Genomic DNA, 17,934 nt, shown 5'->3' with positions numbered 1-17,934 from the left:
CACCAAAAAAAGGAAAGATTTAAGTGTTCGTTTTCCCGCGCGCTGTTCGAGAGTGGAGCGGCAGAGAAATTGCTCGAAGTTGGTTCGATGAACCTTCCGCGAGGCACTTAATTGTGAATCGCAGAGTAATCATGTAGACGTAGACTAGCAACATTTTTTACATTTATTTAATTTACCTACTTACTAACAAACAAATGTTAATTAACAAATACCGACTCATAATTTTTAATCAAAAACAGCTTCCTAAATAACTTTTTATTTTTAAATACTGAGCCAGAATTCCACCGACAGACTTTCGGAAGTTGTCTAGGGATACAAGGGACCAACGGTCTGCGACGGCTCATAATTATAATGGACTCGGTTTGTTACCGCAATCTCTTTTTATTTTGAGAAAATACCTTCACTACAGTGAAGAAGCCTACAATATGCAATAACCAAAACATACGACACACACCACAGACTAACACAACAACCCCAGACAAAACATGTACACTTTTATTACAATGTGTTCAATTCGTTTTATCAGCACTGAAGAAACGGAGAACTGTTGTTCAAAATGCCGACCACCATGAGCACGGCGGGGCGTACAGCGACGCGCTATTGACTGTGTTACATACTCAAGAATTCAGTGGGTCTCGCTTACTACTTCCGCGACTCTGATAATCCTAACAACCATATGCGTGCGAGTATCAACCGGAGTCTCATAAACTAGGGTCTTCACACATTCCCTGAAGAATTAGTCCGTTTGTGCCATTTCTGGTCACCGAGCTGGCCATGGAACACGGCCATCGGGACTAACCCATTGTCGTCCAAACTGTACTTCAATGTGGTTCCCAACATAAGAGAGAAAACGCGCCGGTGTCCAGTCATGTTCAAACAACGTAACCCGACGAAGTCACAACGGCACATCTTCTGGGAACTAAGGGAGGACATATTGACGGAACGTTTTGTACATGACTCCGTTCAGTGTTCTAGTAAGCAACGTTTGCTGATAGCATCGACAAACCAGTGCGTGAGGATTTTCGTCATCCCATACAGTTGAACATGCCCTTGTTGTATACATGGTCTCGACTGTGAACAACACGAAAACAGGAAAATCGTTATTTTCTGTACATTGCTGTAGACACCAACTCGCAAACGCCATTGGTAATGTGAGGGCCGCAGGTAGCAGTAATTGCACCTTCAACGGATGATACGAAAGCATTTGTTGTTCATTTGACACTCAAAGTTGAATGCCCTCAAGTTCTGCGGTCGTGCAACGCGCTGACTGCTAGAAGCAGGGTTGTCACCAACCGCATGCGTCACATTTCCTTCCGTATCGGCTGTTCCACCATATATCGCAAAAGCAGTACCTTCTATTCCAAAACGGAAGGATCCAGTTTCCCGAAGACGCCTATGTTAGTTCCATGTCCCATGTAATGATGTGGAACCAGTCATATTACATTAACATTACCATTTTATAGATATAACATCATTTTCATTTGCAAGAGTCTATTTTTTAATATACAGATGGGAGATAGTAATTCCCTCCAACCACTTTCTACACGTTACAACAACAGAAAGTTTTGTACGTAACTGCAGTACCCCAGGAGAAAGCCTTTTCAATTTGTTTTCAAATTCGATTTTGTTGTCAGTCAGGCATTTTGTATCACTAGGTATGTGATAAATTTTTGGTTGCAGCTTTGTGCAACCCTTTTTGTGCAAACGGAAACCCTAATGTAGAACAATGTACGTTATTTTTTCTTCTGATATTGTAGTTATGTACATGATAGTTCTGTGCGGCTGGTCCCGGCGGAGGTTCGAGTCCTCCCTTGTGTGTGTGTGTGTGTGTGTGTGTGTGTGTGTGTGTTTGTCCTTAGGATAATTTAGGTTAAATAGTGTGTAAGCTTAGGGACTGATGACCTTAGCAGTTAAGTCCCATAAGATTTCACACACATTTACATATTTTTTACGTGATTGTTCCTTTTGAACTGTAGTGGATTATTTACAAGGTACTTAAAAATGTGGAACGCTTAACGACTATGCGTGTCTTCCTTGCGCAGAGGCCATGGTAATCTTTTCTGTGTCGTTCAAATTTTCGCCGAAGCGGTACAGATGCACAAGTACTGTGATGTGGCTACCGACGCTGCTCTCCCACTGCATTCAGTGAAGCCAAACACTATCCATAGCACGGAATGGTGTTGCTGTTGACGCACTACTAACGTTGCCAGAAAGCACTCAACCGAGCAGTACTGAACGCAAACTTGAGCCCAACGAGTTAAACAGGACATTACTGTCGTCAACAGCAGGTACCCTGCGCGAATGGAAACAAAACACACAGAGCATACCGTTGATATTTACACTGTTGTGCAACATTTCAGTGCTACGCAGATACAAAGCTTATAGAGATATGAAACCAAACCAAATGCAGTAACTTTGGAGCCTGTCGCCGGAGACCATGGTCCCATACACCAAGATACTCACGGAGTATCGGACCAGATTTGCGAACAAAATCGAGACATGTAAAGCTAAATTCGAGCGTACCCCAAGTAAGTGTAAGAGGACCGTTGCTGTTTCAATGTACAAAATTATCTAGTGCGAAGCATCCGAAGCTCTTTAAGTCTGTTCGCAGATGATACGGTTGTCTACAAGACAGCAACTCTAGAAGAGATGCTCAACAATCTGCAATGGCAGATGTTACAAGAGCGGCGGTGGACATCACGTAGAGTTTTACTATTAAAATTTCAAGACACTTTCCGCCAATAGTCGGACAACATATTACTTCCTCGCACATACGTTTCGTGAAATGACCACGACGAGGAAATTCGAGAAATAAGAGCCAATACAGAGGCTGACCGACAATCAACCTTCCCACGCACCATTCGCGAATGGAGCAGGGACGGGAAGATCAGTCAGTTGTACCAGAAGTACCCTCCATCACACACGTTCAGGTGTCTTGCGAAGTACTGATGTAAATGTCGACTAAGAACGTATCCCTGAACAACCTCTGGAATTCTGCCATATACATCCCTATAAATAATACTGTTTGATCTATACAAATACAAAACTATTTTATTGTATATTCCACTTTTGCATATTTGCACCAAATTTTAATTCACTTTGAATACTGGCATTTTCATGCAATTAAATGTGAAGAAAATCGAAGAAGCCACTCCGTAAGGTTCCCTTGTACGGCGAAGTGACATTTAACCGCCGGCCGGAGTGGCCGAGCGGTTCTAGGCGCTTCAGTCTGGAACCGCGAGACCGCTACGGCCGCAGGTTCGAATCCTGCCTCGGGCATGGATGTGTGTGATGTCCTTAGGTTAGTTAGGTTTAAGTAGTTCTAAGTTCTAGGGGACTGATGACCTCAGATGTTAAGTCCCATAGTGCTCAGTGCCATTTGAACAATCTGACATTTAACCGGTCGCTCATGCTCACAATCACCCTCGTGCCGGACTGGAGACAACGAACAGAGGTAGCCTTTCGCAGTCATTGTCGATGTTAAAACTTTTTCTAAAGTTATACCCCGTCGTTGTTGTGGTATACTCTGAGTTCATGTTAAGTCCTTCTTGCTGAGGCTTTAACTGATAACGTTCGGCTCGCTGTGTCTGACCAAAGTATAGAAAGTGTCCTAACTTAGTGGCTTTGTGTACGTATGTACGAGCAATCTTTAGGAAACCGTCTGAGGTACACTACCACCCTAGGCGCCGTACGGAAACATCCTAAATATAAATTTTCTTACGGTGCATCTACTCGATTTGAAGACAATACAGGACTCCCTGGCAGTTAAATGCAGTATATCACCTTGGTTGTCGCGTCCTGCACACACACAGAGACGTAATATCGCATGTGTGCCAAGGAAATGTAACAACCCGTCTACCAGGCACACATATTTTACGTGAATGACTTAGCGGCTACTGTTAGTTACAATTACAGCTGTACGTAGTCAAATTCTGAGTACAGATACAGGTAATCTAAGGAAGGTCTTGAGGCTGTAATTTTAAAGCAATGTATGGTTGTGCACTTCACCACAATAAAGAGTCACGTGGGGTCAAACGCCATACAAAAACACAGAAATAACGGTAAGGGGAAGCATTTGGAGTGGATTATTGATAATTCAGGCTCCGTTGTAGGTCGAATAATCGGCTGGTATAGATTTCGTGGCAGCATGTTGAGAAACTCCACTGCACCTATGAAAGACACTGCTTATAATCCTTTGTATGGCTGCACCGGAATAGTATCCACGTGACGATAGTCTAAACTATAGTCTAACATGTACAGGGACTGAACCAAAACTACATCAAGAAGATATCGCGAGATGTTTAGCGGTTTTTAAGTGTTTATCGGTATAAGGATCCCGTGGTCTTTGGTGGCTCGTAACAGAACAATTGCATCCAGTCTGATTTCTCACCCCACTGACCTTTCTCTTTCGCACTGTAACATCTGCACAACAGTGCAAGAGTCGACGATATGCACTGTCCATTCACTCTCAGTACTTTTCAGCAGTAATGTACATTTCACTCACCGCTCTCAAGCTTGCATTCAATACTCTTTGCTTCTGTTAGGAGTTTATTTTTCCAGCAGCTTTATTTGTAAGTTGATAATGATACACAGCAGTATGATTAGGTTTACTGACAGACAGTACCTGCAAGGAAAGTGCGTTATACCGGGTGATCAAAAAGTCAATATAAATTTTAAAACTTAATAAACCACGGAATAATGTAGATAGAGAGGTAAAAATTGACACACATGCTTGGAATGACATGGGGTTTTATTAGAATTAAAAAAGTTCACAAAATGTCCGACAGATTGCGCTGGACAGCAAAACGTTAGTGACTGCGCATGGCAATCGTGTATAAAAGGAGCTGTAATAAGAGAGAGAATCAGATGCGCCAGCAGTCGCAGCATGTTGACGTTACCTGAAAAGGCGCTTTTAGTGAAGCTCTGTTATGAGAGTGGGGAATGTGCTAGTTCAGCGTTACGATCCTATCGCCATAGGAAGGGGATTAGAACGGGTAAAGGTCCGTTGACAAATGCAGCTGTGGCGAGAATAATTTCGAAGTTCGAAGCCACGGGTTGGTTAGACGATAGACCCCGTAGTGACCGACCCAGAACAGGGCCTAATGCTGCTGAGACAGTTCAGGAAGAAATGGAGTCTGTAGCGGGTTCGTCTATGCACGGGGAAGTCAGCGCTCGTGCAGTCGCACGTCGCACCGGCATTCCATACACTACTGTTTGGTTGGCACTTCGGCGTACCCTCCGATGCTATCCGTACAAAATCCATCGGCATCATGAAAAGTTACCTGGCGATTTAGTGAAGCGGAGGGCATTTGCGATGTGGGCGTTTCAAAAGATGGCGGAAGATGACGATTGGTTGAGTAACGTGTTGTGGAGCGACGAAGCTCATTTCACGCTCCGTGGGCCTGTCAACGCCCACAACTGCACAATTTGGGCTACCGAAAATCCTAGAACTGTCGCGGAAACTCCATTGCACGACGAGAAAGTCACGGTATGGGTTGGATTTACCATATCTGCCGTTATGGGCCTTTTTTCTTCGAGGAAACGCGTGATTCTGGTTTGGTAGCTGCTACCGTGACGGGTGAGAGGTACGCCGATATGTTTGGCTGATAAATACCTGCTGGAACGTACTATGTTTATGCAGGATGGCGCTCCACCCCATATCGCTAGACGCGTGAAAGATCTCTTGCGCGCGTCGTTTGGTGATGATCGTGTTCTCAGCCGCCACTTTCGTCATGCTTAGCCTCCCAGATCCCCAGACCTCAGTCCGTGCGATTATTGGCTTTGAGGTTACCTGAAGTCGCAAGTGTATCGTGATCGACCGACATCTATAGGGATGCTGAAAGACAACATCCGACACCAATGCCTCACCGTAACTCCGAACATGCTTTACAGTGCTGTTCACAACGTTATGCCTCGACTACAGCTATTGTTGAGGAATGATGGTGGACTTACTGAGAATTTCCTGTAAAGAACGTCATCTTTGCTTTGTCTTACTTTGTTATGCTAATTATTGCTATTCTGATCAGATGAAGCGCCATCTGTCGGACATTTTTTGAACTTTTGTATTTTTTGGTTGTAATAAAACCCCATGTCATTCCAAGCATGTGTTTCAATTTGTACCTCTCTATCTACATTATTCCGTGATTTATTCAGTTTTCAAATTTGTACTGACTTTTTGATCACCCGGTAGATGTTACATACTGCACTGTACTGTGCCGTACTGTACACTGACGAAACAGATTGAAAAATGCTATGACAAAAACGCACAGTTTCGTCTGAGAATTTTTGTACTGCTCTATGATATGTGGTGTACGTTTTGGTGACTACATTTTACAGGCTTTCTCAGCGCCGTGGACGTATTTTCAAAGAAAGATACGTAGTTGGGTAACAAACCCAGTAACTCGTAATTACATTATTACTCCGTTACGAGACACCAGCGACACTATTCATCTCATACCAAAGTAATCGGATTATGTCCCTGAACAACCACCGAAATTTTTTGTCGGCGGGGCTCTGGTTCATGTCGTACTGGGAAAGGCGGTGCATATTTGAAGTACGTCCTTCTTAAGTTCAATTTCTACTGAGAGAAGAACACTGTGCGGACCGCGTGTATCTGATGCTGTGCACTTCATCGGTCACGAGTGCTGACACTCCCGGCTTGGCCAGCAGTACGACAGATGGTGCCCACTGCCTAGACGCGTGCGCAGCCGCTGGCGGTGTGAGAGGCAGACACTTACCTGGGAGGTAACAGGCGCCGCCGTCGCGTGCCGAGCCCCCTAGTCTACCCGATCATAGCAACGCCGCACGCGACGCGATCAGCCGCAGGTGTCATATGCGCTGCACTGCACTACCTACTTGCCCGCCACATCAAACACTGCACGCGTCGCATTTTCCTCTGCGTAAATCCTACACACAACGATCTGATGTCTGCCGTGCTACTGCCTGCGTAAGCAACATTTGATACTCTTTTTTAAATAACTGGATTACCACCACCAGTGCCCATTCGCGCACCGAGTCCAGTCGCTGCTACAGTCTCCTTCCATCTCTTGGTTGGCCGATCCACTTACCTCTTTCCTCTGGATACGTAATTTACAACCCCTTTTCCTACAATATTTTACTGCGTTTATACATACCGATCGGTTATAATTAACGAGCAACTACTAACAGAGGCCCAGTGTGGGCTGCAATTATCGTATGGCGGCGAAATTTGGTAGGTATTCTAACGCATTAATGCGGAACTGATTTATTCATGAAAGAAATTAGTTCCAGTTTTGGCCATGAGTTACAAATCTGGCGCCGTAAATGCAAGAAAGTCGTACAGAAATTTTTCCCTGCGTAATTTATTAGGAACGAGACATGGGCAGAAATTGTCAAAAATGTGACGAACACATAATGTACGCTTTATTATTAACCGCCACTTACAGAATGTGCTCAATATGAGCACTGGAGACATCGAAGCGATGCTATACAGCGCCAGGTTTGCACCTGGTGGCCGAACTGTTTTCAGCGTAAATCTGTTGCATATTATCGCATTAGCATGTTTACCAAATTTCGCTGCCATACTATAAATACAGTCCTCGCTTGACTTCTATGATTAGCTACACTTTAATTGTAACCAGTAGGTACATCGCAAGCAGGAGACTTTTCAGTTACTCGCGTCAGTATGACTATTACAGAGAATATTCCGGCCAGTAAAGGCGGCTAATCCGCAGGCTGCCTGTACCTGCAAAAAAACACCCGATATTTCCGGAACGGAAGCGAAAATGACTGAAAGAAATAGCATCCCTCCTAATCAAAAAAGAATGCACACGTGGAGTTCATATCGTGTCAGTTATTATTTAGTCAAAATTTTAAGATTTTGTACCGATTATAGTTCTTAAATCAACTGCACAAGTGTCTCAAATTTTCTGAGAGTGCTTTTAAAATGATATATATTTCTAAATGTACTAAATTACGAAGTACTGAAGTAAACAAATTGTTATCAGATTAAAATATTTTATATATGTTTTACTTTACTTTCTTTTACATCGTTACGCTCAGTTATGGACCGCGATTGAACTTATTTCGCTTAAATGCTTGCTTTCTTCTTCTTCCAAAATGTCTTTATCTTCTCAGTGTGTTTTTTTTTTTAAGTTCTTTTGTCCGTGTTCTCTTGGATGTAACAGATGCTTTAGCTTTAATTTCGAGCTTGTCAGTTACAGTTTTCAATGCAGCTCTGTCTCGCAGAATTTGGTTTGTGATGCCTATTTCCCGATAATATTTTCTAATTTCAAGTTCAAATGGCTCTGAGCACTATGCGACTTAACTTCTGAGGTCATCAGTCGCCTAGAACTTAGAACTAATTAAACCTAACTAACCTAAGGACATCACATACATCCATGCCCGAGGCAGGATTCGAACCTGCGGCCGTCTAATTTCAAGTATTCCATTTGTTTTTAACTTTCATTAAGAGGGCAATGTAAAGAATCCTTATGGTCAGTCTGTTTCATTCTGAGAACGCAGCCATAAGATTTTGATCCCCTTTTCCTGAAAGTGTCCGGGATTTGGTCTAAATTTAGATGTAACTCGTTACACTTCCGCCTCATTCACATTCTCTAAACACAAACCGCACCAAAATTTTCCTTCGAATTTTTCTTCTTTTCCTATGTCTTTAATCAGTGATCTACCTTCAATGGTTACCGACGACAGTGACGCATGTAATGCTAGAGATTTGACTACTGGTTCAAATGGTTCAAATGGCTCTGAGCACTATAGGACCAACTGCTGTGGTCATCAGTCCCCTAGAACTTAGAACTACTTAAACCTAACTAACCTAAGGATAGCACACACATCCATGCCCGAGGCAGGATTCGAACCTGCGACCGTAGCGGTCACGCGGTTCCAGACTTAGCGCCTAGAACCGCACGGCCACTCCGGCCGGCTTGACTACTGTGATTTAATTTTGAACTTTCTTTACGAGATATTATTTCTCATTATACTTATTCCACGTAATTATATAAGCTTTCCGTAATTTAATGATTCTCTCTCTGTTTACTTCACCATTTAATCCAGAGGGTGGGTTGGTTTCTCCGAAGTTTTTAAATTGGAATACTTGAGATGTTCTGCCGAACTGTGTAAACATCGGTAGTCCATCTGCATCTCTATCAGAACCTTCCACGTACTAAGCTTTTTCTTAAAAAACTTTCGGTCCACTTCTAGCTGCTATTTCATACAGTTTTTCAAGGAAATTAATCGCCACTTCGCTGTTGTTTGAACAGATCGCTAGGTCGTCTGCACAAGCTAAATATCACAAACGAATTTTAGTTTCCCGTCGTCTGTCAATAGTCATTCCTGTTATTTTATTTTCCCATGTCCTAATGACTTTTGCTAGTTCAAGAATGAACGGTAAGGGAAATTGAAGACTTCCTTGTCGGACGCCTATTTTTATTTCAAACAATTCAAATATACTGCCTTTAAATCTAACTTGTGAGCTGGTATCAGTTAATGTATGTTTAATCAACTGATTCGTCTTTCTATCCACTTTAAACTCTTCTAGCACACTAACAAAGCAGCGTTCGCCTGCCCTTGCGTATTTTCATAACAGTCTTGAGAATTGGTTCCACGTAGGTCCTGCCTTTCCTAAAACCTGCGTGATAGTTGCCAATTAAGTTGTTCGTTTGTGTATCAAGCTTTTTACGCATGATTTTTGAAAGAATTTTGTAACTAACTGACAGTAAGTAACTGACATAAATAACCGCACAGGGATTTCTTTACTATCAGTTTCACATCCTTTCTTGCGTAAAGGGTGTATTAAGACACGTTACTACTCTTTACGGGTCGTTTCTTCAAACGAAATATATACGTCACAAATTTTCTTCGTGAAGCTTTTACCACCTATTTTCCACATTTATGCCGTTGTATCATGTTCCTCTGGCGCTTTATTGTTTTTACGTTCACGTATTGCTTTCTCAACATATTCTATACTCGGGATACTGATTTTGTGTGTGTGTGTGTGTGTGTGTGTGTGTGTGTGTGTGTGTGTGTTTTCGTTCAATTCGACTGTGTGAGATCTTTAAAGTACTTTGCTTAGAGTTTACTATTGTCTTTGTTATTTGTTTCCAGAGTCCCGTCAGGTTGTCTACAACAGAGGCTGGAAGCCCGGTATGTTGACATTTGTCCTCTAAAAATTCTGCAGAATACCGCGTTATTTTTCATGAACACTTGTTTCATTTCTGCAAGTCTGGTTTTATTATAATGATGTTGTACAGATCGAATGATCCTTGAAGTCTGTTTCTGGACTGCAGCGAAGTGATTTTATGCAAATTCCAGTCTTTCCAGGCTTTAGTTCTTTGCTCTACGGCCATGTCACAGATATTGTTCCACCACCCATGTTAACGTTTCATTTGCGGTGTACCAATACATTAAAAATATTATCTTTAAGTTCTGACCAGCTGGAAGATTCATGATTACAATGTTTGCATGGAAGGAGTTCGAATTTTGCTACAGAAATTCAAGGCTAGTTCTTGGATTTCTAGTTAGCCTCGGTATGGTTCTATTTTGCTTGATTTTAACTTTAACCTTTCCTTACTTTTCAATTAAAAACATTTTTTTATTTCTGCAAGTTTTCTACTGGTTAGGACATGCCAGAAAATTTGTTGGCATCTATTTCAGTTGAAAGGTTTCACAAAACTGTGTCTCCATTTTTATTAGTCCTTTGTGAGCAGGATATAGTATTACAGTTGTCCGGAATTTGTTTTTCTTGCCACTTCATGCGTTTATGTCTCCCATTAAAATTTTAATATTTTTATTTTAATCCAGTTTGTATGGCTTTTTTGGTTGTTCTAGTTGTTTGTTGATGAATGGGCGCTGATTAATATATCCTATTACATTATTATTATTATCAAAATTCTATGCATCTGTGGTAAATTAAAAGCGGCTTCGAGACTTTTTTAATGTTTTTTTTTTCATACTAAAAGTTCAACAAAATGTGGTTTCAAAGTTTTATTTTCTGGGTTATTTGGTTAAAATGAAACCCTGGATCTGAATTCGACAAGATGAATGTGAGAAATCTTGAAAAATAACCCTCAAATTGACCTGCAGAACCGACTCATAACAACCTTGGACTGAATCAGTACAGCCCTCGTCTCCACAGTTTGATACAATGATGTGATCTTAAATAGTCTGCACTACTGGTAACACATATTCCAATGTGTACAAAGATTCGGGACACTATTCCGGCAATGTTCTCTAAAGGTCCTCATCTGCCATGACTGAAAACCGCCGAAACTTCTCCGCGCCAGCCAAGGAAACGCTCTAATTTACGGTGGACATCCTGACAGGCAAAACAATCCACGTTAGATAGTACTTGCTAATGCTACAATGTTTCCCGTTGCACTCGGAGTTATTAAATGTGGAGTTTAATAGTTTAGTGGCATCACAAACAATCATTTCTAGAAAACACTAAGGATTCTGGAATGAATAACTACTCTGCAGTGCAGATTCCATAAAAGAGCAAAGTCCCCGTCTTGCACCAGCCCCTTACGGATTTCTATGAAACTGACAATGCCTTACGTACATAAACGCGTTACTATTAACAGTTTAAGAAAATATTTTGTTATTGATTACACATCGACGGAATTTTAAGTATGAAACTGTATTTGTGATGATTGCAGAGTACGAAAACCTGTGTTTGTACACAAATAATTTGGAAATATGAATAAATTAAATTAACTCCTGTTTGTACAACCAGCAGGATGTATAGTATCTTATTTATAATCTTGATATTTCATATCCAGACACTAGACTCTGTATTACTGCCAATAACACTAATGTTAAGATTACAAGAAAATGGCAAAATAAAGCATAGCATACATACTCGTATGATAAAAGTATACGGCTTTCTCGTCGACAAAAAACTATAGAAATAAATCAAGGCAGTTATCACATTAGGATATTTGGGAAGTATATTCTTCAACTAGGATGATGGCACTGCAAGTAAAGTAAGACTTCAACTTTTAAACAGCCACTCAACACTGACACTCAATGAAAAGAAAAAATAACACAAAAACATTAAACTCAATCTATGGGTTGAAACTGATATATTTTTAGATACTAACGAAGCGACATCCGACGATTATTGAACTCAAATCGCTGATAATCGTTTTACAAACAGTAATAATATTAGAACACTCACCGAACAGCATTAGGAAGCCTCGCTGAAGATCGGCGGCATTTGTACAGATGATCTGTAAAAAAAGAAAAAAAGAGGGTAAGATATGATTTTAATTATAGTACCAAAATCAGTACAGTTAACATGGTAGACAAAATGGCTTTGAGCACTATGGGGCTTAACATCTTAGGTCATCAGTCCCCTAGAGTTAGAACTACTTAAACCTAACTAACCTAAGGACATCACACACATCAATACCCGGGGCAGAATTCGAACCTGCGACCGTAGCAGCAGCGCGGTTCCGGACTGAAGCGCCTAGAACTGCTTGACCACAGCGGCTAGCCAACGTGGACACAAAAAGAATCACAATTTCTTACTTAATTCTTAAAAAATGGAAATGTAAGCCATCAGACATAACACAAATGAAACATAATTCTTTTTGCATCACTGCGCATGGATGAGACCTTTTCTACATATTATATTAACAGAACAGAAGTAGACGCTTATATGCCAACTAGCTCTTTAGAAGATGCAGACTCTGAAAGAATGTATGCTGAGATAAAGTAATTGTTCAGGTAATTAAGGTAGACGAATGGGTTGTATATAATCGTAGCAAATACTTCGTTTAAAAATCATGGAAGAAGGTTGTACACGTTGAAGAGACCTGTAAACACTGGAATGTATCCAATTTAATTATACACATATACGGGTAAGGCATATTTCGGAACTAGATTTTAAACCGTAAGATGTTCCCAAGGGCAGATGTGGACACTAATCATTATCCATTAATTATGAACTGCAGATTAAACTTAAAAAAAAACAGCAGGAAGGTAGTAAATTATGGAGATGCGACCTGGCTACATTGAAAGAAGCAGAAGTTTTTTTTTCAGTTAAATTATGACTGGCTGAAACAGAGTTAAAGAAACACCAGAACAAGATTTAGTATCTTAAGAGAGGAAACAGTGAAGGCAGCAGTGGATCAAATAGGGAAAAAGACAAAGCTCAATAGAAGTCCTTGGATAAGGCATGACACATACTGTGTAACTCAATTTACAACAGGACAAAACATAAAAATGTAGCCCTTGAAGCTACATAAAGGGAATACAGAGTCTAAAAATTGAGACTGATAAAATGCAAAATGGCAAAGCTGGAACGACTACAAGGCAAACGCAAGGCTGTAGAAGCATGTGTAACTGGAGTGAAGATAGATGCCGCCTGTAGGAAAATTAGAGAGACCTTTGCAGAAAAGAGAAGCAGCTGTATAAATATCAGGAGTTCACATGGCAAGCCGGTGCTAAACACAGAAGGAAAAGGTGAAGGGTGGACTGATTTTATAGACCACCTATAGAAGAGTAACGAAATTGATTGTAACACTAAAGAGGGGGAAAGGTAGTAGGTGAAGACGAGATAGGACATACTGCACCCGTATTGTCACATCGCTGGTTTGGTTGCGGAGTATTTTTGCGGGCAGCACGTTTGCAAAGTCGAGCACGGAACACGGAGCAGTTAGGTGTGTTGCGTGTAGCTCTGCATGGGAAGGGCATTATTATGCAAGTACAAGTGTTGCTGCAAGTGCTATTACAGTGAAGTGATGAAATATGGAAGTGGATTCGGAGGAAAGTGCGTAATGATGTAATTAAAAATGAGCAGTGCTGTCGATATCGTTTTTTCAGTATCGGCCTGTTTGCGTGTCGTACCCTAAGTCAGTCAAACGCGCCGTGTTAGGTCTCCGAGAATGAATAATGTGAAACAGTAAAAATTAGTTACCACAAAAGAGTGCATTCAAGTGCCAGTGTTTTGTGGAGAGCGTGAGAACGTGCGTTCGGTCACCGCGTTTCCGCATCGTCAACAGTCAACCGCGCCGCGACGGTTAAGCGCACGCTCGTACATGTGAGAACTGAAAATTTAACTTTATGAAGAGAGTTATTTTATTACTAGACACAAGGAGAACGGAGCCCGATATCTGTGTGTGGGTGACGAGCGGAACAACTTCCGTTCCCGCGTCGTGTCGGTTACGCGTAAGTTCGTCAGAGTGATATTGTGGACTGGTAATCATCCATTAATTGGGATAAACACTTATGACTTAGAATGTAAACAGCGCAACCTGCGATTTTCTTACCGTCTCAGAATATAGTTGTTCATACCAGACTTAGGGCAGTGTTGTGTTTAACGTTGAGTGGCTCCCCTAAACCGGCTTGCATATTGCGATACATAATTTCAGGCAAGCCAGCGGCAGTGTGGTGCAGAGCAATACGACCACCACGGGATTATCAGGTACGTGGTGTGGACAGGGCGCACGGTCAAAGAACTAGAAACAGTTTAAGGGAGCCCAACCATTTGTACCCCCGGGTGTGTTACAATACGATATTGCGAGAAGAAAAGTGGTTCAAATGGCTCTAAGCACTATGAGACTTAACATCTGAGGTCATCAGTCCCCTAGACTTAGAACGACTTAACCTAACTAACCTAAGGACATCACACACATCCATGCCCGAATTGCGAGAAGAATTTAAAGACCTGGGCCTAAACAAGGGCCCTGCAACAGACGACGTTCCCTGAGAATTATTGAGATCTATGAAAGAACCAGCCTGGACAAAAATATTGCACCTTGTGTGCAAGATATATGAGAGAGACATGCGGAATACTCTTACATTTCAAGCAGAATTTAATAAAATTGAATATTACCGAACAATCGGTTTAATAAGTCACGCTTGCAAAATCCTGACAAATTATTTACGAAAGTGTGGGCTAACTGGTAGAAGCCAACCTTGGAGAAGATCAGTTTCGGTTAGGGAGAAATATGGAAACACACGAGGCAATAATCACCCTAGACTTATCCTCGAATGCAAGACGAAGAGAGGCAAACCAACGTTTATATAATTTTTAGATTTAGAGAAAACTTTTGATGTTGACTAGAATACACTCTTCGAAATTATAAAAGTAGCAGGGATAAAATATAGGGAGCGAAAGGTTATCTACAACTGCTAAATAAATCAGAACGTAGTTATGTGAGTCGAATGACATAAGGGGATGCTACAACTGAGAAGAAAGAGACAGGGTTGTACACTATTCCCGACGTTACTCAATCTGTATATTGTGGAAGCATTAAAGGAAACCAAAGCGAAATCTGGAGAGAGAATTTAATTCATAGAGAAGAAATAAAATCTTTGTGGTATACCAATGACATTGTAATTCTGTCAGAGAGAGCGAAGAACTTGGAAGAGCTGCTTAACAGAATGGATAATATCTTAGAATAGGTTACTAGATGAACATGAACAAAAGTAAACGTGTCCACTTTGCACACGTTGTTGGTAGACAATTTGGAGCGTAAAGGAATTACGTAATGTCTGCTGTTCGCCACCTGCAGCGTCAATTAATGCTGGACGCTCTCTATGGTACCAGCTTCCGTCTAGCAATGGCTTGAATCCTTTCCTGCACCATTCTTTCCAATATAAAAATTAACTACATTTATGTATTCCTAGACTGGTCAACTGCAAGAAAGCGCCCGTCTGTGCTTAAGAGTTAACTTACTACAATAGTTCAATGCAAGGTATGTAAATTAACTACAGGTTGTATGGCAACTCTTGACCAACTTTTTCATTTAAAAAGATCCTTCAAACGCCCGGGTCCTCGACTACTTGATCAGGTTACTACTACGTCTGTACACTTCCGATGGTAAACTTCCATGATGAGGCATGGACGTCAAATATGTTGTCGCCTGTAAGTGGTTTCGTCATCCTTTTACCATTTCCCACAGACGCTCACGGCATTAGCATACGAACAGCCGACTAGCTTTGCCGTTTCTAAGCCGTTCCTTCCCAGGCGTCGGTCCATAACACGCTGTCCTTTATCAAACTCACTAGAAAGTTTGGACATAATTATGGAAACACCAAAAACACAACACATTAGCAAGCCTAATACAGCGCAGAAAACATATTGACATTCAAAAAAGCTCCCAGTCTCCTCGGAAAGGACAAAGACAGGGAGTTGTATAGCTCTCAAGGGAATCCTATATCATTCTTCCTGTGAAGTAGTGGCAAGTTCGAGTAACGATGACGAAGGTGGACAGCGATCACGCACCCTTCTCAATAAAATAGACCACAAAGGTTCAATAATACTGAGATTTTGTGACTGAGGCGGCCAGGGGAGATTCCGCAATTCATCCTCTCATACTCACAAAATTAATCTTTGACAAGCGAGCTGTCGTCTTGGAACACATCAGCACCATTGGGTAATAAACATTATACGATGGGATGGAAATGATCAGCCAAAATGGTTACATAATCCTTGGCAGTACCACAATACGGCTGCCAAAGTCGTCACGGGAACTACGCCATTTCTCACTCTTGGGACGTAAACTGGGCCACAAGTTGGAAAGACTGTGAAACAAGACTAATACGACCGAATGAGTTCCTTCCATTGCTCCACTGTCCACTTTTTATGGCTTCGGCAGGACGTTTTCTGTTACGCGCATTTGCATCACCGATGTTTGTTTTTGAAATTCCAGCTCGCCCTGGCACTCCCACCTTATGGAGCTCCCTTCTTATTGTTTTGGCGCTGCAGGGATCGTGCGTGCTACCTTCAGTTCTGCGGTGACTTCTGCAGCTAGTGTCCTCTTTATTTTTCGTCACAATTCTCTTCAATGATCATCCGTGACGATCACTCAACACATTTCTTTCTTTATTCGTTTTTGAACACATATACAATACATACAAAGAAAACTATACAGTATTCACCCAGAATTGGGCAACTTTGATAGCTTTGGGTGCTGCAGGCGTTAAGTCCTTCATGCTACAGCTGGTTACATTTGAAGAGATGCCGGTTTGTCTGCAATTCACCGCATTTGCACAGTGTTGTGTTGGCATTTGGAAGTTCCATTTAAGGAGATTGTCCCTCGATTTTGCAACTTCGGTCCGTAGTCTGTTCAAGGACTTCCAGATGACCCACTTCTCCATGTGTCCAGGCGGCAGGGATTCTTGTGGTGTCATCCAGTTTTACAGGTGTTGGCATCTTTCTTTCCACTTGGTGAATCGGGTAGCCGCAGCTGATCCTTCTAAGGGCTGTGAAGTTGTTAGGAAACTCTTCCTGGACTTCAGTCTTGGCTTGGCAGGTTGATGTCCAAAGAGTGGATGTGAGGTCACTGTATTTGATTTATGCCTCTCCATGTTAGCAGCGACCTCTCTTCTGATGTCACATGGAGCAATCCCAGCGAGACATCGAACTCTGTCCATGGGGGTTGGCCTTAGGCAGCCTGTAACAATCCTACAGCTGTCATTTAAGGCTACATCAACCTGCTTTGCATGTACTGAATTGTACCACATTGGGCAGAGGTACAAGCAAATGATGTCATCTGCTGTACATAAGCCTTTCTTAAGGCCAAAGTTAACTCAACACATGTCGTCCGCGTTGTGACGTAGTGGACTTGTTTTTCTGTTTTTTCTGTATGCGATGCATATCCTCTATGCGGTGCTAAACAAATCGGCTTCCTTGGTCACGGAAGCACCAACCACACGATCAGCAAAATTTTGCTCAGGTTCGAATTTTCTTAGCTCCCACATAATGCACTCAGAACTAGGGGAGGGTTGCTATCGATGAGCCGGCTCCTTCGATGGTCCTACTCGATTTCTCTGGGGTTACTGACAACAGGCGCACACTACCGGTCATTAAGTGTATCCCGTGTTGATAAAGATTCACAATATTAATCGGAAGTTGCTCCACAAAGACACAAGAAAACAGCGAAAAAAGGCAGGACTTGCGCTAAGTTCTTGTATTGATTAGTATTAGTG

At 41.8% G+C, this 17,934-nt stretch overlaps 1 protein-coding gene and 1 non-coding gene across 2 annotated transcripts in view; both read right to left on the bottom strand.

Annotated features, from left to right (window-relative positions):
* The window catches only part of LOC126426960 (uncharacterized), a 1,049,247-nt gene that overhangs the window by 576,940 nt on the left and 454,373 nt on the right, over positions 1-17,934 (bottom strand). The window contains exon 4 of the mRNA XM_050089126.1: positions 12,173-12,224. Coding sequence (XP_049945083.1) covers positions 12,173-12,224 — 52 coding nt within the window. The remainder of the gene's footprint in view (positions 1-12,172; positions 12,225-17,934) is intronic.
* Positions 1,998-2,100, bottom strand: LOC126424565 (U6 spliceosomal RNA). The gene has a single exon (XR_007576194.1). It is a non-coding gene; the product is annotated as a U6 spliceosomal RNA (small nuclear RNA).

Source organism: Schistocerca serialis, chromosome 1, assembly GCF_023864345.2.
Source record: "Schistocerca serialis cubense isolate TAMUIC-IGC-003099 chromosome 1, iqSchSeri2.2, whole genome shotgun sequence".
Taxonomy (NCBI): domain Eukaryota; kingdom Metazoa; phylum Arthropoda; class Insecta; order Orthoptera; family Acrididae; genus Schistocerca; species Schistocerca serialis.
This window is presented reverse-complemented; position numbering and strand designations above follow the sequence as displayed.